The following is a 25,813-nucleotide window of genomic DNA, read 5'->3' on the forward strand; positions in this document are numbered from 1 at the left end:
GTGAGCCGCCTATCACGCAAGCTGTTGACTCAGAAAGTCTTCTGATTCTGTTGTGGCTTTTGGTCTGCCAGACCTCTTCCTTTCAGAGTTTCCTCCAGTTTCCAAGTGCCTTTTGATGGTGTAGGAAACTGTACTCACTGACACCTTGGCTTTCTTTGCAATTTCTCGAAAGGAAAGACCGACACTTTTAAGGGTTATAATGGTGTCGGTCTTCCTTTGTTAATTGCCTTTTTCTCGCCATTATGATAGCAATATAGTACTTCCTGCAGTGCAATGAATATATGAATGCATGATCGTTTTAAGGCCATTTTCCCCGCAAGAGCAGGGGTTAGCCTTGCGGGCCCCATGACAATCATGGTTCCGTGTTTGAGGCAATGTTTTTATGGCCGGATGCCCTTCCTGACGCCAACCCTTAGTCGCCTCTTATGATGCGCAGGGATACGGTGTACCTATTCTAAGCCGGGGTACACACCGGGATCATTCATCCCAGCAAGCTGGTACTCAAGTTGCCGACCTCGGAAGGACGACAGGCTGAGTCAACCCCCCTGGTGTTAATTTAGCGATCGACCGGGATTCGCATTGTGTCCAAATATTGTCCAAATAATGCTTCAGAGTGTGCAATAACAGTCTGTTCCAATACTGCTTTTATACAGACAAAACAGACAATCCAATACTTTTATACAAACAAAACTTTCAGGGTAGGAGCGACAACCATGTAGAATATTCCATGATAATTGTGATGTCATAGGGCACGTGATATGGCAGCCATCTTGGATTAAACACAAATAATTTAAAAATACAAGGGGTTTGTAATCAAGTAATCAGCAGAGGTTGGGACACCTGTAGGAATAGTTTGCATCAACTTTCAAGGCTTAATTTACTGACATTGCTGCAGAACAGCTGTAAGTTGTTAACCCATTACTTGTTCCCTGAAGAAGGCCTTTTTTTTTTTTTTACAATATAATTATGCAATTTACATTATTTTCTCGTTTTTGCTAACCTAAACTTCTTTTTTTTTTTTACCTCGAGCAGTTTACTGCTTACCTTTGTACCATTTCAGGTTATTCACTGGACTTGAATTGCTTCAATTTCAATAAAAACTGGAAAAAATGAAGTGTTCTAAAACTTTTGACCAGTAGTGTATATATACATACATGCACATACATACATACATACATATATATATATATATATCTTTATAAATTGCATCATTTCTTCTTTATTTCATATGTATATATTTCTCATCTTTTTCTTCGTAAATTTCAGTCGCACCGAAGACTTTCCATGACATTTATATAACCGACAATGTAATGGCAAGTTGTAGGTAAATAACCAGAACGTTCTGTGAAGCCTTGGTATCTAATTAGTAGAGATATTATAACGGAAACAATGTTAACCGGGACGACGTTAAGTGGTGGACACCATGCATTATTACAAGTGGGAGACACCCTGTATTATTATGTGCACCTCGACACCGAAGAAAGTGACCCAGGTACCCTGAGGATGTCACGGTAGAAAATATTTAAAGACAATTTTGTGCCCTGCTGTTGGGCTGACATGATGTCCTTGAGGTAAGCACACACGCATCTAAACTGTTTACCCTGGGTTCGAATCCCAATCCAGCTATAAACCGTCATCGCAGTGTTTCACAGGCAGGGCGATTCATCAATGTGTGTGCCGTCCCTCGGATGGACGTTAAAGATCCCATTGTGTCCTTCGCAAAGGGTAGGAGAGTATCGCCGGCACCATAACCAAATTACAAATTCCTGTTCCAATTAGGTGAATGCCAGGCTTGGCCAGGCCAGTTCATTAAAGACTTGGGCCAAGCTTCCCCCGGCCGACCCCACAAGGTGGGATAATAGTGGCCGTTAAAGAGCAGCAACAATTTGGGTCCTGTCGTTTTCACGGTGAAACCAGGATATGACACTAGACGGAAGGATCTTTTATAAGTAATATTTATGAATTCCAGCTACCTTTAAAGCAATACTGAATAAAATAAACCCTTCATGACTTTCCAAAGAATCCCCACGAATTAATAAAGTACAAACGTCACAGATATCAATGCAGCTATGAATTAACTTACGACTTTTGAGGTGGCATATTATCTCAGGTAACCACTTTGTAATATAAAAATCCCAGCAGGTTACAAATGGGTGAAGGGTTGCCTGTGAATTCATTTGAAAGGATCTGGTCCAGTGGATGCGCAGAGTATGACTCCAACAGGGTCGTCTCTTTGCAAAAGTCCTCATAGGGTGACGCCTTGTATTACCGAAGTATGCAGATGAACTAAATTCCAACGGTCCAGCTGTGTGAGACAATGATTTCCGGACTGGACTATATGCTGTGAAGGACAATGCATAATGGCAGCAAGTGCGGAGAGAGTGAAGGAGCAGGCAGGTTGCCATCCCGACTCAGCCAGCGAGGAGATGTTTGCTTTGAGAGATCCGAGACAACAGCAGGGCGGCAGATTCGATGAGTAGACCAGCCAGGACATTCAAGCGACCAGCTTACAGCAGGATGAAGCTGGTTCTTTAGTCAGGGAACTGAGTAGCTGAACAATTCCAGGTTTGCATACAGAAGACTCCCGATTCCACCTTCACTGTTTTAGCCAATTTTCAAAATCAATTTTGCCACAGTAAATTCAGTAAGTACACAGCCATTCCCTCTGCTGCGACATGTTCCCTCTTTCCTGTGTGAAGCAAACTATTGGCTGTTTAAATATCCTCTGCAAACTGTGTTCCTTTGATCTTCATTTTGTTATCGGGCAAGGCGATGACGACAGTCTGGTATGCCTTATCTCAAAATTTGTTTATCTTTTCAAAGCTCTTCCAGATGCTTTACTGCATGCAGCCTTGGCTGGTCATTTCTGCCACGGCAGCCTTTGGTGCTATTATTGTCTTGTTTTGTCATTCCAAAGCCCTTGCCAAAGCAGATTCAACCGTGGCAAGATTAATTGTGACATTCCACAGAATATTAACACAGCCTAAATTATTTTATCTAGTACAGTAGACCGACAATACAATTAACTTCCATCCACAACACAATTATATGTTCTACTGATCCTAAGAATATACATGCATGTAATGGACATTTGAACCAGCGTCCGTGGCGTAATGGTTACAGCATCTGCTCAGATTCAGGGAGTTCAGTGGTTCAAAACCCGTCCGAGTCATACTAAAGACTTCAAAATGGTATGTGCTATTTCCTTGCATGAAGCTCAGCATTTAAAGGTTAGAGAATGGACAAAACATTGGGAAGGCAATGGCAAACCACCCAGTATAACCCTTTCCAAGAAACTGCTTCGGACACATCAATGCTCTGTAAAGAGTACAGTACATCAAATCAAAATAGAGATTTGAATTGTGTTTTACTTTGCTCCATCGTTTGGCAGATGCCCCCCACGCCACGCCACCACCCTACAGTGCACCTTTTCCTTTTTTATGCCTTCGCCCCCGAAGCTGACCAGAGACATTATGTTCGAGTTGTCCTTCCATACGGGTTAAACCTAGTCTTTCTCAGCAACCACGTCCGATTGACAAAACTTTCAGGGTAGGAGCGACAACCATGTAGAATATTCCATGATAATTGTGATGTCATAGGGCACGTGATATGGCAGCCATCTTGGATTAAACACAAATAATTTAAAAATATTTCTCGGAAACCGCTGGATGGAAAAAATTTAAACTTGGCACACCAGTACACTCACTCACTACGGGAGTGGCAGGGGGAGTCAGGTTATTATCCATATTATTATTGCCAATTATTATTACTGTTACTTATGTTAGATCAGGTAATTGAAAGGACCAGACCGTACATGGCACTTTAACATGTTAGATCAGGTCATTGTAAGGATCAGACCATAAATCACATTACAACATGCTAGGTTCAGTCATTGAAAGGATCAGACTGTGCAGGACATTATAACAAGTTAGGTTAGGTCATCGAAAGGATCAGAACGTCATGATATAACATGTTAGATCAGGTCATTCAAAGGATCAGAACATGCATGACATTATAACATGTTAGATCAGGTCATTGAAAGGATCAGAATGTGCATGACATAACATGTTAGAGCAGGTCATTGAAAGGATCAGAATGTGCATGACAACATGTTAGATCAAGTCTTTGAAAGGATCAGACCACGCATGACATTATAACATGTTAGGTTAGGTCATTGAAAGGATCAGAACGTCATGATATAACATGTTAGATCAGGCCATTCAAAGGATCAGAACATGCATGACATTATAACATGTTAGATCAGGTCATTGAAAGGATTAGAATGTGCATGACATAACCTGTTAAAGCATGTCATTGAAAGGATCAATGTGCATGACACAACATGTTAGATCAGGCCTTTGAAAGGATCAGACCACACATGACATTATAACATGTTAGATCAGGTCATTGTAAGGATCAGACCATAAATCACATTACATGTTAGGTTCGGTCATTACTTCCGGTTCATTCGCCTAGCAGGCTGAGCTGAGTCGGTCGTCCTGTGTATTTGATTGATTCTGTTGGATTTAGCGTGTGCTGTCGTGTTGTGCTTTGTGTGAATGATTGTGATGGATCCCTGTTTCGTTTCCTGGCTTATGGCGGCGTGTCTGCCCATGAGATTTGCAGTACTTTGGTTTTTACTCGCCACCAAGTTGAAAATTTCGAACTGTGAGTACCCGCCATGTTTTTTCGCTGAGCCTCACACAGCCCCGGTGTGCGCCTCTCAAGACAGTTATTTTCCCCGTCTCACCCCATCGCTCGTTCCACCGCTTGCCCCATCGGCCATCGCTCATCCCGCCGCTCGCCCCATCGCTCGTCCCACCACTCGCCCCATCGCTCATCCCATCGCTCGTCCCATCGCTCGTCCCATCGCCCGTCCCATCGCCCGGCCCATCGCCCGTCCCACCGCTCACCCCATCGCTCGTCCCACCACTTGCCCCATCGCTTGCCCCACCTCTCCACGCACCGCTGCATGTACCGAGCTCGACTATCCGCTCTAACTCCTCTATCCCGAGGCCTATTCGCTACACTCGGCAAAAACTTTTGTCTATAAACACCACTCGATTGACTCCTGGACTCGTGTCAAGCCTCAGAGAACTTGAAATCGGCGTTGGTCTCCCGAGAAAACGCACAAAGCAAGGCGGGAGGAGAAAGCAGAGAAAAATACCGATTGCGATTTCTCTTCGCGACCAGCGACGGCCCGGCCCACATTTTAATAATTCCTGCGAAAACGTGTCCCCTGTCAACTACAATAACCTCATCTATCCCTGTAGAACATACACAGCACCAAAACAACACCGTTCTGACCTGTATCTCGCCTTATTCAGCGCTCAGTCTGTAAGCAGTCCTGACAAGCGAATCGAAATTACCTCTTTTATTCAAGATAATGATATTGACGTGCTTTTTCTGACCGAAACTTGGCTCCGACCCAGTGGCGACGAAGCGAGATGTGCTGATCTCACCCCACCTGGATACACCCTGCAGTCATTTCCTCACTCCTCTAGGGGTGGGGGCGTGGCTGTTATTTACAGAGACAACTTCGCTCCCTTTGTCTCCTTCACCGCGACTTTTTCGTTCGACCATTCATCCTACGAGCTAGCCCATGTCACCTTCACTCTGTCAGAAAACACTCTTCATTTCTTCTGCCTCTACCGACCTCCACCTAACCGGAAAAACAAGCCTACTGACTCTATGTTCGTGACCCAGCTTCCTAATCTGCTCGACCACTGCAATACTCTTCCTGGTTTCGTCTTGATTCTTGGAGATTTCAACGTCCACTACGACCAACCACAACATCCTCTCACTTCAAAGATCATTGACCTCCTTTCTACTTTTACTCTGTCTCAGTCTGTCTCCCAACGTACACACGTTAAAGGACACATCCTGGATTGGTTAGTGCACAGATGCGATGATCAGTTGGTGCAATCCACGTCAGTGACCTGTGCTATCACCTCGGACCACTTCTGTGTCACCAGCCACCTGAGTATTGCTGTACCTAGTCTTCAGCCCACCTTCATCACTGCCCGCAACATTCGTGCCATCGACCGTTCCGCCTTTAAAGAGGACCTTCACACCCGTCTCTCTGGCCGTTCCTATGTCAATGCAGAAGACCTCGACTGTTGCCTCCGCACAGCGTTGGACTGTCATGCTCCAGCGACACGGCGCGCCGTTCCCAGACGCAGGAGTACTCCGTGGTTCAGCGCAGTCAGTGACGAAGTCAGGGCTGCCAAAAAGGAACGACAACGTGCCGAGAGACAGTGGCTGAAGTTGTATAACATAGCTAAAAGACTCGTCATAAAAATCATTCTGAAAGCAAAAACGTCATATATTTCTGATCGGATTACTAGGAGCTCCTCCTGCAAGCAACTGTTCAGCATTACCAACTGCCTGTTTGCCACCAAAAATAAATCTGTTCTTCCCACTGTATTTCCTCGAAACGAACCACCGCAACGCTTCCTGCATTTCTTTCACAATAAAATTCAGTCAATAAGAAACAATCTTGACAAGCAGTCAATCCTTTCCTTCGATGATGCTGAACACTGCTTTCACGGACGACCTCTTAGTTCGTTTAATCCTGTTACTGAGGAAATTGTCAAATGTACAATCCTCAAGTCAAACACAAAAACATGCGATCTCGACCCGCTTCCCACCGATTTGTTTATTGAGTGATTGGACACCCTCCTCCCATTTATTACTGCAGTTATCAATGATTTTCTGACTACGCGTTCATTTCCGCTTCTCTTTAAGCAAGCTCTTGTTAAACCACTTCTTAAAAAGCCCACCCTTGACCTTAACGACATGAAAAATTACCGTCCTATCTCCAACCTGTCTTTCCTGTCAAAGATCACAGAAAAAATTGTGCTATCACAGATGAATGACCATCTAGTTTCAAATAATCTTTTCAATTCTCGCCAGTCAGTATATAGACCAGGCCATAGCACCGAGACCGCTCTCCTAAGAATAACCAATGATCTTCTGACCTCTCTTGACTGTGGTAAGGTTTCCGTTCTTGCTCTTTTGGACTTGTCTGCTGCCTTTGACACGATTGACCATAGTGTCTTAATTCGTCGTCTTGAAATCACATTTGGTATAACTGGTACTCCCCTTTCTTGGCTGATGTCCTATCTTACTGATAGAGTGCAAACAATTGTTGTCAATGGCCAGAAATCAGCCCCTTCTCCGCTTTCCTTTGGAGTTTCCCAGGGCTCAGTCCTGGGACCTATCCTCTTTCTTTTGTACACTCAGCCTCTATTTGATCTTGTTGCCAGACATTCAGTTGATCACCACGCCTTTGCGGATGACAATCAGCTGTACAAAGGAAGCACAATTCAACAAATCGTGCCCACTGTTGAAGTGTTAGAAGGCTGTATTGCCGACGTGAAGGCGTGGATGACCCAAAACAAACTTCAGCTGAACGATGCCAAAACAGAGTCTATGATTGTAAGATCGCACAGATGTCCTCTACAATGTTCACTTCCTACCACTATTCATGTTGGTGAAACCGATGTAAACTTTGTTTCGTCGGCCAAGAAACTTGGTGTGGTTTTCGACTGTAACATGACATTTTCCAAGCAAGTACTTCAAACTTGCAAATCAGCATACTTTCAGCTGCGAAAGATCGCATCCATTCACCACTTTCTTACTCTTCAAGCTGCTCTAACTCTGGTCTGTGCCCTTGTCCTCTCAAGGCTAGACTATTGTAATTCTTTGTATGCTGGCTGCCCTCAGTTTCTCTTGGATAAGTTACAAAAGGTTCAAAACTCTGCCGCTCGTCTTGTCTGTAAGGCGAAGAAGTCTGACCATGTTACTCCACTCCTTGAATCTTTACACTGGCTGCCTGTCTCTGCTCGTGTGCAATACAAAATTTGCACACTATGTTTTCAATCATTGTGTGGAACGGGACCTCACTATCTCTCTGACTTGCTCACTCTCTATGAACCTCGGCGACGGCTTCGTTCAAGCGACGACTATATGACCTTAGAGCCGCCGCGCACCAGCACCAAGTCATTTTGGCGAGAAATCCTTTTCCTTTGCTGCACCTCTGCTCGACATGTTGACTCTCTTCCTGCCGTTAAAACCTCCCTCAAAATCTATCTGTTTCACAAGTCTTTCAAAGTCCAAGTCCTGTTTTCCCTTTGGTTTGAGGTGGGACAGAGATCGAGAGTATGTCTGTGTACATGTGCGGGGGAAGGAGGGGAGGAGGGGGAGTACACATCTGTGTGTTTTCAATGGGGAGGGAGAGGAATAGGGCAAGAGTGAAGGTGTGTCTGTGTGTGTGTATGTTTGTTTGTGTATGTGTGTGCGGTGTGTGTGCGGTGAGTGTGCGGTGTGTGTGCGGTGTGTGTGCAGTGTGTGTGCAGTGTGTGCACGGTGTGTGCGCGGTGTGTGTGCGGTGTGTGTGCGGTGTGTGTGCGGTGTGTGTGCGGTGTGTGCGTTCGCATGATAATGTAAAGCGCCATGAGGGTCATTAACTCTGCTTGATGGGGCTATATAAGACTCCTTTATTATTATTATTATTATTATTGAAAGGATCAGACTGTGCATGACATTATAACATGTTCGGTTAGGTCATTGAAAGGATCAAACAGTGCCTCACCATTCTAAATTCCCGATAGTAAAATTTACTTCCGTGAGGGTGTTGGGTTGGGGGGGGGGGGTGGGGGGGAGGAGGACAAAATGTATATGGACGACCTTGCCAACAAGCTACTGGAAATCAGTAGGAAGCCTCTAAACAACATGACCCTATACGTGAATACGGCACCTTCAGCGGCGATCAGCCATTATGGTTTATCTGTACAACATGACCCTATACGTGAATATGGCACCTTTAGCGGCAATCAGCCATTATGGTTTATCTGCACATGACCCAATACGCGAATATGGCACCTTTAGCGGCAATCAGCCATTATGGTTTATCTATGTTCCTTGAGCAATGATGAAGGAAAAGCTTAATTATAACAAACAAAATATATCAGAAATTAATTGTTATTACTCCCCAAGCCATTTACATCTCAATGTTAAGGCATATTTTGGGGCAAAACATTAAAATAATTGTTCAAAATTCACGCTCAATCCTGAATTTAATTGTTTTGTTTGTGAACGCAACATTAGAAGACGCATGTCTGTGGTACTGTTAGTTATCACTTTGATTCACTGCTGCTGTCAAAGGTGGCAGTGTAGTGGACACGGCTGCACTTCTTTTTCGATCCCTGACAGCGGCAGCCTCTATAACAGGCAATGTTCTTCTTCCCACATGAACAGTTTGTGTTGCAGCTCTTGGTGCAGCCACAGGAGATCGTCTGCATCATCTGCTGTGGCCAGGTCGAGTGTGTGGATTGCACTGGTATCAGCTTTCCATCATCCACGGCCCACCCATCGTCCTCACATGGTTCGCCACTCGGCTTACAAATCTGAGCACTCTTGTCGATTGCAGTTACCAACGCCGCACGTTTGAGATGTTGTTGGAATGCATGCGTTCTCTGTGGGCGGTAGCAGCTTCAGCAGAGTTGACTTGTTGTTTAGGAACTTGTGACCTCGGAGCTTTCCAAGGTCTGATCCCTCAAAGTTATCACCCTTGTTGGTATGTACAGCGACCACAAGCTCCTTTGCTTGGTTGATTACATCTGTCGTGATCCGAGTGGGACCTTGTTCTTCGTCTGGTCTTACAATGCCGAGATGTCGATTGTCTTGCTTCTGTTTAGCCACACCTTCTTCCCAGTAAAGTAGGGAGCAGTAATTCGCCATGGAGAGCTCAAGTATTCGTGGTCGCTAGTCCTAACCACCGGAAATGAATGGCAATCGACTACTCACAAACGATTAATCGATTTACTCAGACGCCTACCCCCTTCCAAAGATGGATGATATGGTCCGAGAGGTGGCTCCCTCAGGGTATTCAGGACCTTAGATCTTCGCTCCGCGTATCATCAGATACCGATTAGAAAAGCTGATCGACCTTATACCACCTTTGAATCAGGGCAGCAGTTGTACCAATTTCAAAGAATTCCTTTTGGAGTCACAAACGGGGTTTCCCGCTTCCAAGTGCGCTCGATTATATCGAAGCAAAAGAGCAATTAAAGGATGTGTTTGTGTACGTTGACAATTTGACGATCTGTGGCCGGGATCAAGCCGACCATGACGCAAATTTGCAAAGATCCTTGGCCGTGGTACGAAAGTACAATTTGACTCTCAACGAAGCTAAGTGCAAATACTCAGCCAGGACGATCGACTTGTTAGGGTACACTGTGACAGACGAGGAGATTAGACCCGATGCAACTCGCCTGTAACCTTTGCTCGAGATGGCCCCTCCCCCTGATCGGCCTGCACTTCGCCGAGCACTCGGTGTATTTGCCCATTACTGAAAATGGATCCCACTGTACTCAGAGAGATCAGGCCACCAGTGGAATGTAAAGTATTTCCATTGAGCTTGTCTGCTAAAGCTGCTTTTCAACAACTCAAATCAGACATCACAGAGGCTGTTGTAACCACAATAGACGAAGCAGTACCTTTCATGATCGAGACGGATGCCAGGGACTGTGCGATTGCTGCAACGCTCAACCAGGCGGGACGTCCCGTCGCATTCTTTGAGGACCTTGACAGAGCAAACGGCAAAACACTGCGATAGAAAAAGAGGCATTCGCTGTCGTCGAGGCAGTGAGACGGTGGCGTCACTTTCTCCTTGGCAAACACTTTCAACTGATAACTGATCAACAGTCAGTTGCTTTCATGTATAACGTCCGACATTCTCAAAAGATTAAGAATGACAAAATAGCTCGCTGGTGCAGAGAACTGGCCGACTACAGTTTCGAGATCGAATATAGACCTGGGCGGGATAATGTGGTGGCCAATGCACTGTCTCGGCCTGTCTGTGCTGGCATGACATCAGAAGATTTACGTGGGATCCACAAATAATTGCATCATCCGGGCGTCACCCGGTTATCCCACTTTGTACGATGTAGAAATCGGCCTTATTCCATAGATGTCCGGCGACGGTTGGTCATGTCCTGTGTGCGCAGAGGGAAAGCCGCGATTTTTATAAACCTCCCATGGGCACTTTGATCCACTCGGGACGACCGTGGGAGCGACTACATGTGGATTTTAAGGGGCCGTTGCCGGCACTGGGCCCGCGACTATACATTCTTACAATTGTCGACAAGTACTCACAATTACCGTTTGCATACCCCTGTGCCGATATGTCATCCGCGACAGTCATACATTGTCTTCAGGACCTGTTTCCAATGTTCGGTTACCCCGCTTATGTGCATTCCGACCGGGGCACCGCATTTCTATCCAAGGAAGTTAAGCAGTTCCTCCAGGAACTCCAGCCTCCAGCCGTACTACCGCGTATAACCCCCAGGGCAATGTACAAGTGGAATGATACAACGGTATAGTATGGAGAGCCATTACGATGAGCCTGAAGATGCGCAGGTTACCTGAGTAATCATGGGAGCGAGTGTTACCTAAGGCGTTGCACGCCATCCGAGCACTACTCTGTACCGCGACGAACGAAACCCAACACAAACGTATATTTCGCTACCAGCGACGCAGCCCCAGTGGGCAATCGCTAACCTCGTGGCTGGCAGAGCCCGATCCAGCTTTGCTGAAGCGAGCAGTTAGGCACAGCAAGTATGAGCCAATGGTAGACTGCGTACACATCTTGGAAGCAAACCCAGAATACGCACACATCAGATTACAGGATGGGGGAGAGACTACGGTATAGGTCCGACACCTCGCGCCCTGCGGAGAGATGCTGAATGAGAGGGACACTAAAGCGAATGGGTTTGCAGGGCCCGATCAATTGAAGTCATATGATTTGCCGAAAGTTGAGAACAGAATGATACTTTGTTACCGAGTTCGCCGATTCGAACGGTGACGGCTAGTCCGCAAATAATCTTATCGGGCGAGGACGACTGCCCGCGACGGGAAATATCGCACTCGTTCAGGTAGTCTGTGTCAGCCACCGCAGCATCTTGGTTGGTAGGTATTACTGCCAGCATTATTAGACTGCTCTATATTACTTGGAATTGCTTTATGAGTGCTTGATTAGTTGCTTTATGGCTTGCTTGTGTTTTTAACGGAGGGAGAATGTGACGAAATATGTTGCATTGTCTCAAGCACTATCCGCTGGAAAGGAATGACCTTGAGGGGGCTTATATAAATTGTGTCCATTCAGTGCGCGGGAGGTGACATAGAAGCAAGAAGCGGAGCGCTGATTGGTGGAGAAGCGCTGATGACGTCACGACCCGACACAAAAAGAACTCAAGGACCAACATTTTTCTCTTGCTCTCTTATTGCCCTCCGTCCTTTTTGACTCTTGCTCACTGACCGTGGACTCTTGTTCTTGCCTTTGTTCTCTGATCCTCCGATCTTACCCTGTTCCTGCACTTCTCTGGTTTCCTTGATCTTGGACCGGTCATGGGCAGAGACGCTATCGGGAGACGTGCAGATTTTTGCAGGCGGAAATGATGCGTGGCTTGCTGCTACAGTGTGCGAGTGATACCTGTTTCCCGCATTTCGCGTGCAACCCCGGCCGGACCTCCAGAGCCTTGGATTACTGGTGAATTGGATTCCTTCTTCTCCCTCAAGTATAATCCACCACATAGTTGAATTCAAAATGCCTCCATTAACGCTCGTTTGCCTTCCGTGGTTCTTTCAGTGTTGAGGGAACCACAGGACAATATTAAATTACACCTAGGTCACCCGTCGGTGAAGTGATGCGAGTTGACAAAGTGGAAGACGCAAGGCGGCCATCTTGGATTTTGACGTGGTGAGCCAATTTTCAATAGCGCTCTTCCTTATGCGTAGATACACTCACACACCAGATTAGAAGTTGGTACTTCGCTTATTTTTCAAGATGTTCCGCTCACAAGGTTCAGACATACATGGCGTCAGACATACATGGCGGCGGCCATCTTGGATTTTGACGTGGCGACCCAATTTTCAATAGCGTTCTTCCTTATGCCAAGATACACTCACTCACCAGATTAGAAGTTGGTACTTCGCTTATTTTTCAAGATGTTCCGCTCACAAGGTTGACATACATGGCGTCAGACATACATGGTGGTGGCCATCTTGGATTTTGACGTGGCGACCTAATTTTCAATAGGGTTCTTCCATATGCCTAGTTGCACCCACACGCCAAATTAGAATTCGGTCCTTAGCTTACGGAGAGGAAAACCAGTCCCCCTTTCGCTCCGCGGTGCGACGGGGGACAATTATAATCGCAGAAACCGCTTACCCTATCGATGCAAAACTTTTCCAATGTCATCCAACACCATTGCTTCATATCGTTTGAAAATGACGACGTCGTAGGTCAAGTGGTTTGGCAGCCATTTTGGCTAGAGAGACTAACCTTATCCGATCACCATGAAACTTCACAAACGGGATCACCGACCCATACATATGCAGAGTGTACATTTTTGATGTCATATGTCACGTGGTTTGGCAGCTATATTAGCTTGAAAGCTGATATTAAAAAAAACAAAAACCTTTTCTGAAACCGCTTCACCGATCAATGTGAAACTGGTCGTGGCTGGTGAAAATGTAATTCTTGAGAACAGCTGAAGGGATTTTAATCAAACTTATTTTTAGTACAGTGAATGAGGGCATCCACAGAGGCATATTGACAACGCAGTCGAATTGCTGTAGTTCCACCCTGCCTTTTTCAGACCCAAAGATAACCCCAAATAATATGCAAACTCAAAATATTCATCCACAGTATGCCACAGAACAGTTGAAATGAAAGGAAAATACGTTTTACAGAAACTAGCAATGGTACCCGCCCTATGGGCAGGGCGGGGCTTCAATTGGGAGGCCCAAATGAAAAGGCAAAATATCAGAAATTGAAGGTTTTTTTTTTTTTTTTTTTTTTTTTACACGATTCACATAAACGTCCGTTGAATCATATCACACGCAAGTCATCAAAATCTAAACAGTACATGGCGCCCATTTTGAAAAAGATTGAATTCTGCAAAACGGAAGCGGCCGCTACATGTCTTTCTCAGTCACACGTTTATGTGAGAGGAGGGCGCGCCGAATCTGTAACACGGAAGTGGCCGCAACACCCGTTTCTCAGTAGCTTTGCACACGCTGCCATGTTACTTCGGAGCCGCACGTTTATATAGGAAGAGTTCGTCATGAGTCGATCGACTCTCTCCTGGTACGTAGAATAAACAGTATTTGTAGAATTTCAAAAAAAGCCACATCACTGTTCATATCGGTAAATATTATTCCATCGTGTTTGGAAAAATTGGAAAAACAATATAGCCTACTAGCAGAAGTACCCGGCATTGCCGGGCGGGGGGGAAGGGAGGGGAGAGGGGAGGGGAGGGGGGAGGGGAATGGGGGGGAGGGGAGAAGAGTGGGAGGGGGAGGGGGAGAGGGGAGAAGAGGGGGGGGGATGGGGAGGGTGAGGGATGGGAGGGGGTGGGGGGGTCGGAGGGGGGAAGGGGGAGGGGGGAAGGGGGAGGGGGGAGGGGGGAAGGGGGGAGGGGGGAGGGGGAGGGGGAAGGGGGAGGGGAAGGGGGGGAAAGGGGGGGAAAGGGGGGGGAGAGGGGAGGGGGGAGGGGAAGGGGGAGGGGAGGGGGGAGGGGGGAGAGGGAAGAGGGGGGGATTGGGAGGGTGAGGGATGGGAGGGTGAGGGATGGGAGGGGGAGGGGGGAGGGGGAAAAGGGAGGGGGAGTGGGAAAATGGAGGGGGAAGGGGAGAAGGGGAGGGGGAGGGGAGAAGGGGAGGGGTAGGGTGGAGGGGGGTAGGGTGGAGGGGGAAGGGGGAAGGGGGAGGGAAGGGGATGGCCAGTCAACAATGACGTTGCAGTTCTCATGGTCGGAGAGCAGCACAACAATCGGACATAGTCCTGCATATTCGCAACAGCACGAAGCGGGTTTTGGAGACTCACTGATCCTGTGACGTCCTCCAGTACCGGCGTTGCCGGGTGGGGGAAGGGAGACCCGTACATTCCCAACCCGTACATTCGCCCTCTCGACTCAAGCTCACTCGGAAAAACCCTCGCACAAATTACACCGTGAAGGCCCAATGGTCATGTCTATGCCACAAATCACGGGCGCACTGAATTGAAAATATATAGAACGCTCATACTCCGTGAAAAGTGAAGCCGCCGTGTCGCCATCTTGGTCAGCACGACTCGACCAACTCGCTTCACGGATCTCGTTTTGTGCGGCAATAAACTGCTCCAATCGGTTACGGAAGGGTTGTGGAAAGACGTTTCACAGCTGTTTCAAAGACATTTAATTCATATCGCACAAAATCGATACAAAACACAATCACATAAAAGGTGAAAAAACGTGTGACGTGTGACGGGATGGAACATCATGTGATCGCTCTGAGCGAATCAGTCTGGCGGCGGGAATGGAACATCACGTGATCGCTCTGAGCGAATCAGCGAGCTGCTCTGGAACCGGCTGAGATTAGCGGGTACTTCGCTGAAATGCGCTGAGGTAAATATGAATAAAAAATATGGATCTCGTCAAATATGGTCTCGGCCATGTTCGTCCCAGGCTCAATGGCTACGTCTATGCCAAATAGCAAGTACAAGAGCCTCTCCGTTTTTTTTGTTTTTTTTTTGTATACAAGATCGAGGCTCGTGAAAGAGCTAACATTAATCACACAAAAAGACAAACCGACACACAAAACAGAAAAAACAAGGGGAGCGGCAGACAAGATGGGGAGAGAGGGGGAAGGACACAAACACAACATTTCAGAGCAGGGACATCGGGAGGACTTGGGGGGAGGTGGGAGAGGAATAAAACATATGAACACTGCAAGGACTCTGGGGTGAATTACCGGGGGTAGAAAAGATCAAGGTTTTCGATGGGGGAAGATAAGAGATGGTGGTGAACAGCTGTTTTAAAGACCTGGAGGGAGGAGTGGGATTGAAGGGAGTGGGGGAGTTTGTTCCAGAGGTGGGGGAAAAGGGGAATGAAAGAGTAAAGTTGAGCAGAGAGCCTAGACTTTGGCAGTTTAACCATACGAGGGTTGCAGGCAGATCTTGTGCGACCTGAAGGAATATTGGGGGGACAGAGCACAGAGAGAGCTGGGGGAGCAAGGCCGGAGAGGAGTCGGTAGAAGACAGAAAGACCACCAACCTGCCTGCGGTGAGTGAGTGAAAGGCCCTCGGAGTTGACTACATCGCAGGAGATTCCAATGATTCTGAAAGCTTTGGCCTCAACAGCGTGAAGCCGAGCAAGGTGTGAGGCAGGAGCACCAGCCCAGAGGGGGGAACAGTATTCCATTGAGCTGCGGATGAAAGCCTTGTATGTGGTGAGGAGCTCAGGTGTGCCAAGGAAGGACTTCGCACGACGGAGGATGCCCAGTCGGCGACTGGCTTTGGAGGCCAGCTTGGAAATGTGGTTTTCCCAAGAAAGATCATGGCAGATAGTGAGACCCAAAAGCTTGAGCGACAGAACTTCTTGGAGAGGATTGTTGAGAAAGTAGATGGGAGGGTTGTCCAGTCGGTCCTTTCGGAGAGACATTGTAAGAGTGTGAGATTTGTCAGGATTGAAAGACATGTTCCACTTGTTTGACCAGTCTGTGATTTTGTCCAGGTCTGCAGAGAGTGAGGAGGCTGCAGACTGCCGATCTGAGGGATGAGGAATGGAGCGGCAGATAGTGGAGTCATCAGCAAAGAGATAGAGAGGATTTTCCAGAGAGTCGGAGAGGTCATTGATGAAGACCAGAAATAGCACAGGGCCCAGAACACTACCTTGGGGAACTCCAGCCAGAACAGGAAAGGGGAGATGAGAGAAATCCATTCAGGGCCACACGTTGCCTACGACCAGAGAGGAAATCCGCAAGCCATGAGTGGAGATTTCCCTGAATACCATAGGAGGTGAGTTTGGTGAGCAGAGCTGGGTGCCACACCGTATCGAAGGCACGTGATATGTCAAGTGAGACAGCTCTGATTTCCTGTTTGGCATTGAGGACCTCAATCCATTGTTGAGACAGCAGAAGCAACATGTCCAGAGTAGAATGACCTGGTCTGAATCCAAATTGATGATCAGAGATCAAGCCATTGGAGAAGAGGAAGGATTTGATATCTGAAGCAATGATGGATTCCATGACTTTGCTGATAATTGGGAGCAGGCTGATTGGTCCTGTAGTTGCAAGGATCTGGTTTAGGAGTCTATCGGTGGTAACATATAGCACGCGCGCGCGCACACGCACACGCACACGCACACACACACACACACACACACACACACAGTGTTTTATATCACCTATTGTACTCCAAGGGGTCCCAGGAATACCCACCCAAAATATTGTTGCGATCGGTTGAGCCGTTTTTGCGGTACCTTGGAACGGACGGACGGACATTTGGTGAATTATAGTAAGATAAGGCCGAAAAAAATATATTGCTGGTCTCTGGTTAGACCAAAGTTCCATTATTGATACAGCGATGCCTTTTTTTTTTTTTTGAAAAGCATGGATTGCACAAATAAAGGTGTTGTTTTTTGTGTCCTCATGCCTTGCGGTGCTCCTCATCTGCCGTGGTGCCGTCCAGAGAGAAATTAAAGACAGCCAATGGGACTGGTAGGCCTTTTTGTAAATAATGAACACAAGTTTAAGTTATTTTAAAATGTATTTTTTCTGAAAATCATTAAGTCCTTCAAGCATATAGTGTAGGCTGTTATGTCATTTCGTGTTTTTTTTTTGTTAAAAGCAAAATTCCACTTGATTCCTTGTCTTTGGGGTGTCACATGTTCGAGAAAATAGGTTGTTAATTTTTTTAAACGGATTAAGGGTGTCAAATCCAAGATGGCCGCCAAAATATATAAATTCCATTAAAACTGGTATTCTGAACAGTATGAGGTCCAAATTAATGATAATACCCATAATTTCAATACCAAGGAGTTCAAAAACAATTAATTTCAATATGGCAGTCAAATTCAAAATGGTGGAAAAATCCAAGATGGCCACCACTTCTTAAATAACCACAGTACAAAAACTTAATGTTCTTGATAACACAAATTGTGAATGATGAAATAGGTCCATTTTGGTGGTAATGCCCACATAAGTAATGTTAGGCCGTTGGGGAAACATGTTACTGATTCGTTGAAATCGGTGGATGCCAGCCATAGTGAGAAATAGTGAGAAAATCCAATATGGCTACCACTGTTTTACACAAAGGTCCACATTGCTATAACAATGATAGCGTAATGTAGGGCTGTCAACCGAGCCGAGACCGGGACGAAATCCCGGCGGTTTCGGCTTTCGAGACGGTCTCGGGACGGTCCCGAGATAAAGTGACTGACGCAATTTCTCGGTAAAAAAATCCCGGTTAAAATTCCAACTTCTTGCAGATATTTTCCATAATAGAGGCATTTATTGAGCCTTGCTTTCATTACTCTGCTTCTGCACAAGCATCATTTTTCGCAAGTGCAGCTGAACTGACACAAACGATGATAGATAAAGTAAACTCACTGTTCCAGGATTTTCCCCTCGTCAACAAACAATGCACTGCAAACGAATGCGAATTCCGAATCCGGATCTTCACCAACATCTAATCATGTCGTCCTTGTCACACACGCTGCATCTCCACAAAATTTCGTCCGAATCCGTCCACAACTTTTTGAGATATTGTGTTCACAAACAAACGGACAAACAGACAGGAGTGAAAACATAACCTCCATCCACCTTTGGTGGCGGAAGTAACGAAATCAGGATAAAGGTCCCAATGAAAATCCGCCGCGTCGCTGCTTTATTTAAACCGTTGAATCCTTCCGCTGTATCACTCCGCCTCGCCCCGCCCCGGTCACGTGTCCGTCCTTGGAGACGAGTTACGGAATGTGGTTGCTAGGGTCTTTTGCACATTAATATCGAGGGACTCGCTCGAGCCCCGTGAATGGAGGGACGATGTTTATTTAGATTAAAAACACGTTTATAATGGATTATTCTACACACAATGTATTAATACAAGTACAATACATTATGTAGTTTTATGAAATGAGTTTTTGATGAACGTTTATGTTTAATTGCAACGCTAAATCTATAAATTGTAAGAATCCCTCGGGGTTTGGTTTGACGGTTTGAATGTGAAAGTATTTTGGTTATCTTATCTCCACTTTAGGCCTGATAAGTTGATTACGTTTACTTTAGTCACAGAGTCAAAATAAGGAGGGGGGGGGGGGGGGGGAGCGAGCCCCTTGGCGATCACAACTCACAAAATGATAATGAAACTCCAACCGGGACTCGAATATGCCTGGGCAGAAACATTTTCTCCCTCTCTCTGACATTCCGAGCAAGAAATTACACGACAATACAAACTGTAATGAGATAACCCGGTCCCGTCGGTGGCCGATCATGTGCATGTAGGCGGTGTATTTTATTTCATCCCGGTAAATGGAAGCTGTCGGAATTTAAGTACTCAACATCAGAAATGAATTTTTTTCATTGTTGTTTATATATTGTAATGAAATTCCATTATTTTTGAAGCCTTATTATTTATTTATTATTATTATTTTTTTTTTTTTTTTTTTTTTTTTTTTAAACTTTGCCGGGAACCGAGCCGAACCGAGATCCCGTTATGAAAATTGAAAATTTATCGAGACGGTTCCGAGACGGGATTTTGAATCTAGCTAACAGCACTAGCGTAATGTAATTTCCTGTTTGACCATATTTAAATATTCCTGTCTCACAATCATCCGTTTTACCTTACAAGTCCTCGTGTTCATCTCCCACAATGTTCTGAGCCGATTGTTCATTGTTGCTACAGCCGTAGTTCAAACAGCTACAGACCTCTGTGCATGGGAGTTTATTGCTGCGGCAACTACAGGAGTTTCCTTTGCATCCTGATTTGCAGCCACATTTTACCAGCTTAGTCACGGCCTCTGGTGCTGGAGGGTTCAAACACATCACCGGAAGAAATCTATTTTCCTCTGACTTCCATCCGTAGTCAGTGGGAGAAGGAAGGGACGGTTGACTTTCGCATGCCTGCATCCATATCATTGCAATATAATGTGCTCGCAGAATGTGTGGTGTCAATGATCCAGAGGTTGGAGGCAGACTCTCTCCCTCGGCCTGTCGATTTGAGTACAAGAACCATCGTAGTGCATTTACTTTGGTGTGTGTTTTGGATCTGTACAACAAGCAAACGAACCTTTCCAGTTGGTCAATTGCGTTTGGAGAGGGTGTAGCAGCAGATTTGCTAAGTGAAGCAAGTGAATCCAGTATCATATCATCGCAGGACATGAACACCTTCATACACCAGTCCTTTGTCCTGCCGGCGAACCTGCCACACATATCTGATCCTGTGAAAGAATGAAACCCGAGAATAGCTGAGGCGCGGTTAACTGCTAACTTTTCAAAGATAGGTTTGACTACAATTTTCCTATTCAGTTTTCCTTTTCCGGTAAGGAAATATGCCTCAGCAGGTAGCTGTGGATACATGTGGATCATCAGCAAGAAGACATCGGTATCTGGAGAGTCTATTACAAGTTCTACATCGCCGTTAACTGTTAGGGCATGAAGCAAGAGTAACGTATCCGCTTCTTCATGACCGTGTTTTACCAATTCATCAGGCACACTTACATTGCCTTTTGTCTCAGTGCCGAAGGTTACCATGAACTTCTTCAATTTGTTGGCAGAGCTGTTGCTGTGATCCAGAGTCTTTGCAGCTAAATACTCTACAAGTTCTGCCTTGGTTTTGACACTTGAAAGGAAGTCCTTCAAGGAAATATTCTGGATCAGTGTACTATCTTGGATGTGATAGTAGGTCGAGTTTCCCTTTGTTCTCTTTTTTCTCATTTGCTCTTTCAGAGAACTTGCGACGTATCTGTCAAATACCAGTCTTACTTCGTCGTAGTTAGCTGCAATCATGATAAGCTTTTCAAGAAATGACATGGCAAAATCACTGCATGTTTTCATTTTGTCTGTCTTGGAGATGGAGTTAACGAGGGCCATGCCATCTATGACTACAACTTTAAATTTCTCAGACATGTCGGACATGTCAGTTGAAGCTTCTTGCTCAGGCTGCGCTTCTTGTACTTCTGGCGCCTCGGCTTGGGGTGGTACTTCAGTTTGGGAGTTTTCACTCAATACTTGGTCGCCAGAAACACTCGGTATGGCATTAGCTGGATCGCTTGTGGCTTCTGTTGGGCTAGGTTGCTCCTTGGTAACTAGCGCTTCAAGATGATGAAGGACCTTAGCCTTGTCATATGCTAGGAGAAGTGACCCATCCGAAGCGAAAAGGGCACGTGGAACAATTCCAAATTCATACTTCCCAATACAGTCCTTTAGATCAAGGTCTGGACGGCTTCTTGATGCTACTATAAACCTCTGTAGGAGTCCTCGTTCTTCTTTGACTTTAATGAGTTTGTCACCTGCTTTCACTTTCTTCACTGTGTTGGCACTTTTGAAAGTGCCTATGTTCTTTCTCTTCATTGGATCCCACACTGAAAGTTTTCCTTCTGTAAGGCGTTCTTTGACAAATGTCTGGAACAACTGTTGTCTGATGGCATCGCGGTCTACTATGTCCTTTGTTACCTTTTCATCAATTACTTTCTTGGTAAGTAGGTTACACAGGTCACTCTCATCGGTTACGAATGGGTCTCCATGAACAACAAATACCTCTGTCAATCTAGCGGAATTTCTCATTACTCGGGTGGACTTTCCCCCTGTGATCTCGTGGTGTTGGTCTCTGGTATCAGCACCTTCCATGCCATATTCTCTTTGAAACTCCTCTACTAGATTAGACAAGTCAGGTGCAATCAGGAAGAAACGGTCTAGAGCTCTCTCAATTTGGGTTATTCCAGTAATGCCTCCAATGACCTTGAGTTTGCAGTTCTCCTGCTCAATTCCGTGATCTGGACCTATTAAAGTGAATGCAGCAATCCCCTTCGTCACACAGAAATTTCCTTTCAGGAGTTCTGCCCAGACATCTGGAAAAACTCGTTGTGTTTGCTGCATTGTTGACAGGTACAAAGGGAGCAAACGTGCGTAGTTCAGGTGGTCGTGAGCAAAGAAGTACTTGATAAGAGCTTCAGTAAGATAAGCTTGATAAGAGCTTGATATTTTGAATTTGACTGCCATATTGAAATTAATTGTTTTTGAACTCCTTGGTATTGAAATTATGGGTATTATCATTAATTTGGACCTCACACTGTGTTCAGAATACCAGTTTTAATGGAATTTACATATTTTGGCGGCCATCTTGGATTTGACACCCTTAATCCGTTTTAAAAAATTAACAACCTATTTTTTCGAACATGTGACACCCCAAAGACAAGGAATCAAGTGGAATTTTACTTTTAACAAAAAAAAAACACGACAGCCATTTTTAAGACATAGCAGCCTACACTAATATTATAGACTGCCATTTCGTTCTCGAGAACGCCTCACCGTACCGTCAAACATTCCAATGCGTTGATCGCGTCATCACTGCGCATGCGCAAGTGGTCTAACAGGCTGATGATCTCCCACGATCGATCTCTTCTCCAAGTCCACCAGGTTATCAGACACTTACAACTTCATGACAAACGAGATAGGATCCAGGCCAAACTAACGAGACCATCTGCAGCTCTCTAGGCCTTCTGGTTGCTTCACACGAACCGGACAAAGAATGTCTTCGTTTCAATAAATGACAATATCCAGCCGATATCCAACCACAGACCCGTATTTCCTGAGATAGCGTGCCGGCCCGGCAACAACAGGCGCGCGCTGTTGTCGGTACCGTTGGAAATTTGGAAGAAAAAATAAATTGTTGATGCGCAGGGTCAAAATCGATGCTCGCGCTGACCAGAGACCGGAAATATATTTTTCTCGGCCTAAGGGTGGGCATTGCAGGAGATTATTCAAGAGCCTTCTGTTGACCGTTTACATGATGGGTGAAGACAATGTGTCATTTGAACCTGAGATCTCAGCACACGCACAATGATCTATGGGTTTACAATTGCTCCTATCAACCTCATTTCCCCCTTCTTTCACAACACCTCACCTACCCCACAACCCCATATCATAATCCCACCACCCTCTTTTTCAATTTATGACTCAAACAAATCTCCAGAGGATATTTAGAATCCATGCCCCACGAGATCAAACTATCACTGGGTTGGAATAAATGGTCTAAATAATCCTTTTGAAGCATGTAATCTTGCATCCCATGAAAACAGCATCTATTTAGACCTGATGCCAACAACATACTTTCCCAAGACAACGCCAGCATTATTCATTGTGCTCATGTCGTTTGCAAATGCTTTGCAGAGCAAGATGAGCCACCAAAACCCACTTCCACCATGACAACCACTCTATTCCACACTCTCAAACATCAATATGAAGTACAGTATTAACAGTTGTCAAAAGAGTAAATCTTTCCCTGCCTCAACTCCACAAAGTCTGCAGTCTGAAGACAATATTGAAGGAATAGCTAAACAAATACAGACGTCAAATTGCTTAGAAACCTTTGATGGTCATGAGCCTCAGGTGAATGTTCAGAACCCTGAACACTCAGTGCAACATGCTCATTAGTTACCTATCCATTACCAATTGACGGATAAATTAACATCATATTTCTCAAAAAAAGAAAAGACCACCCCACAGAGAATACGAGCCTCTGTGAATCGTTTTACTAAACTTAAGCTTTGCTCATGAGTATCGACGGAAAAAGGAGACGGAAGGCAAGAGGATATGTCGAGTCAAGTCAAAATGAGAAATTGTCCAACTTGGCATTCTATTGACTAGAAACCCAGCAATTCATAAAACGGCAAAGTTCACTTTCCCCACAGGGTGCAATTTAGTAGTTTAAACTACAAAGATGCGATCAATATAGTTATATACATATATATTTTTAAATGCATCAAAAGAAAACGCTCCACACCTCAAATCGCAACATACGTCAGTGTGTCTGGTTACCAGGGAATATGAATTCCCACACCAATTGTGGTCACTACGGTTACATTTCCTCCATGTGCTAGGCATCCAGGTTAATCACAAAGGTCTCTCAGGATGATAATTTGTACAAACTAGCACTCAAGTCAGCAGGGCACAAAAACCAACATCTAACCAGCATAATATATAAATAATAAATATAAATCAGATATAAATAATAAATATAAATATAAAATAAAATATAAAATAATATATAAATCAGAATAAAATATATGTACAGGTTCAAACTCACCATATTCAAAATAGAAAACTTGAAGGAACAATGACATATATCTGTACAATGGCAAATCAAGAATAGCACAGGGCAACTAAAGAAGAAACCAGGAAGGTAAATAAAGCAATGAGGGTCAAGACAACAACAACAATAACAACAACAACAACAAAATTGTATTCATGATAACGTACCTGGCATACTCGGTGCCGAAGCTTGATCAACAAGCCCATGATATTCCTTGAGCAATTTCGAGAAATTATGCATCTCCTCGGAAGCTCTTTCCAAGTAGTTTATCAAAATCTCAGGAACAATAATGTTGAGTGCTTCCTGCCTGCTCTGATCATCCGTCCCTTCTTCCACCCTAGGCAAGAGCACAGGCTCGTCCAGGCTGACCCCGTGCAACTCGACGACACGGCGCAGCATGGCATAACGGGCGAAAGGTAGCTGCCCCTTGATGAGTGCGAAAAACTCCGCACGGAGCTGCGGGGTCTCTGTGCTGGAGAGCAGAATCTCAGAACTGTTGATGCCAAGCTGGTTGATGACCATCGAAGCGGTTTCTGCATCCACATCTTGCTCAGACAGCCAGCCCACAAAATCACAGTGTGTGCCCTCGGGTGGGGCCATTTCTTCAGCGTTTGGCCTACAGGGAAAGATTTTTGTTTTTTTTAAAGAAATAAACAATACAGTATAAACAAAATGCAGAAAGACACGAGGTGCAATGAGATTCAAAGGTGTTTAAACAAAATAGTAAAGCAAGGCATTCAAACTATAAAACTTCACTTCCAGGTGACCTAGACTCCAGCAGAAACGGTTCACAACACCGAGCTCGGAATGCCAAGCACATCGAATTGCAATATGAGCACGACCTTCAACCAATGAGGTGCCAACACGAACCTAACAGTCAATTGGGAAGCATTTAAGAGCACGATTAAAATATCCCACTGGAAAGGAAACAGGTGCAGAAGGAAAGTACGACACACGTGTGTGCAGATTTGCAAGCTTAACAAGCATCTCCATGTGAGCACAGAGCTCATGAAGTTGGGACCCCAGATTAAAATCCCATTTACTGTCGAATTGCCCATCCTCTCAGGTATCCCATAAATTGCTTTGCAGATGTTCTTGCAAGTGACTCCACCCTCTGCTATAGCACCTGTGAAATGTAGCCAGCTGCAGCAGACGATAAATGCAAAGGTACACACATCTCTGCCAATGTCATTGTCCTGTCATGTCCTTCTCTCCCAAGCTCTTCTTTTTTTTTTTCTTTTCTTTTTTTAAATACAGGATCGAGGCTCGTAAAAGAGCTAACATTTATCACACAAAAAAATCAGACACAAAACATATAATAACGGGAGTGGTAGACAAGATGGGGAGAGAAGATAGGGAGAGAAGGGGAAGCACACAATCACATTTGAGAGCAGGGACATCGGGAGATCTGTGGGAGGGAGAGGGCTTGGGGGGAGGAGGCATGGGAAAGGGGGAGGGGGGGGGAGTGGTGGGAGAAGGATAAAACACAAGGACACTGCAAGGACTTCCAGAAAAGAAGTTGGTATTTCAAAAAAAAAGTTGATCTGGGGTGAAATTAGCGGGGAGTAGAAAAGGTCAAGGTATTGGATGGGGAAAGATAAGAGATGGTGGTGAACAGCTGTTTTAAAGACCGGGCGGGAGGAGTGGGATTGAAGAGAGTGAGGGAGTTTGTTCCAGAGG

General features: G+C 45.3%; 1 protein-coding gene across 14 annotated transcripts in view; it reads right to left on the reverse strand.

The window, feature by feature from the left end:
- Window positions 1–25,813, reverse strand: part of LOC137421786 (uncharacterized) — a 99,765-nt gene that overhangs the window by 22,669 nt on the left and 51,283 nt on the right. For all 14 annotated transcript variants that reach the window (XM_068108203.2, XM_078768310.1, XM_078768214.1 and 11 more), the window contains one exon: window positions 24,301–24,749. In XM_068108203.2, the coding sequence (XP_067964304.1) occupies window positions 24,301–24,749 (449 nt within the window). The remainder of the gene's footprint in view (window positions 1–24,300; window positions 24,750–25,813) is intronic.

This window comes from Myxine glutinosa, chromosome 1 (assembly GCF_964187855.1).
Source record: "Myxine glutinosa chromosome 1, kmMyxGlut1.1, whole genome shotgun sequence".
NCBI lineage: Eukaryota > Metazoa > Chordata > Myxini > Myxiniformes > Myxinidae > Myxine > Myxine glutinosa.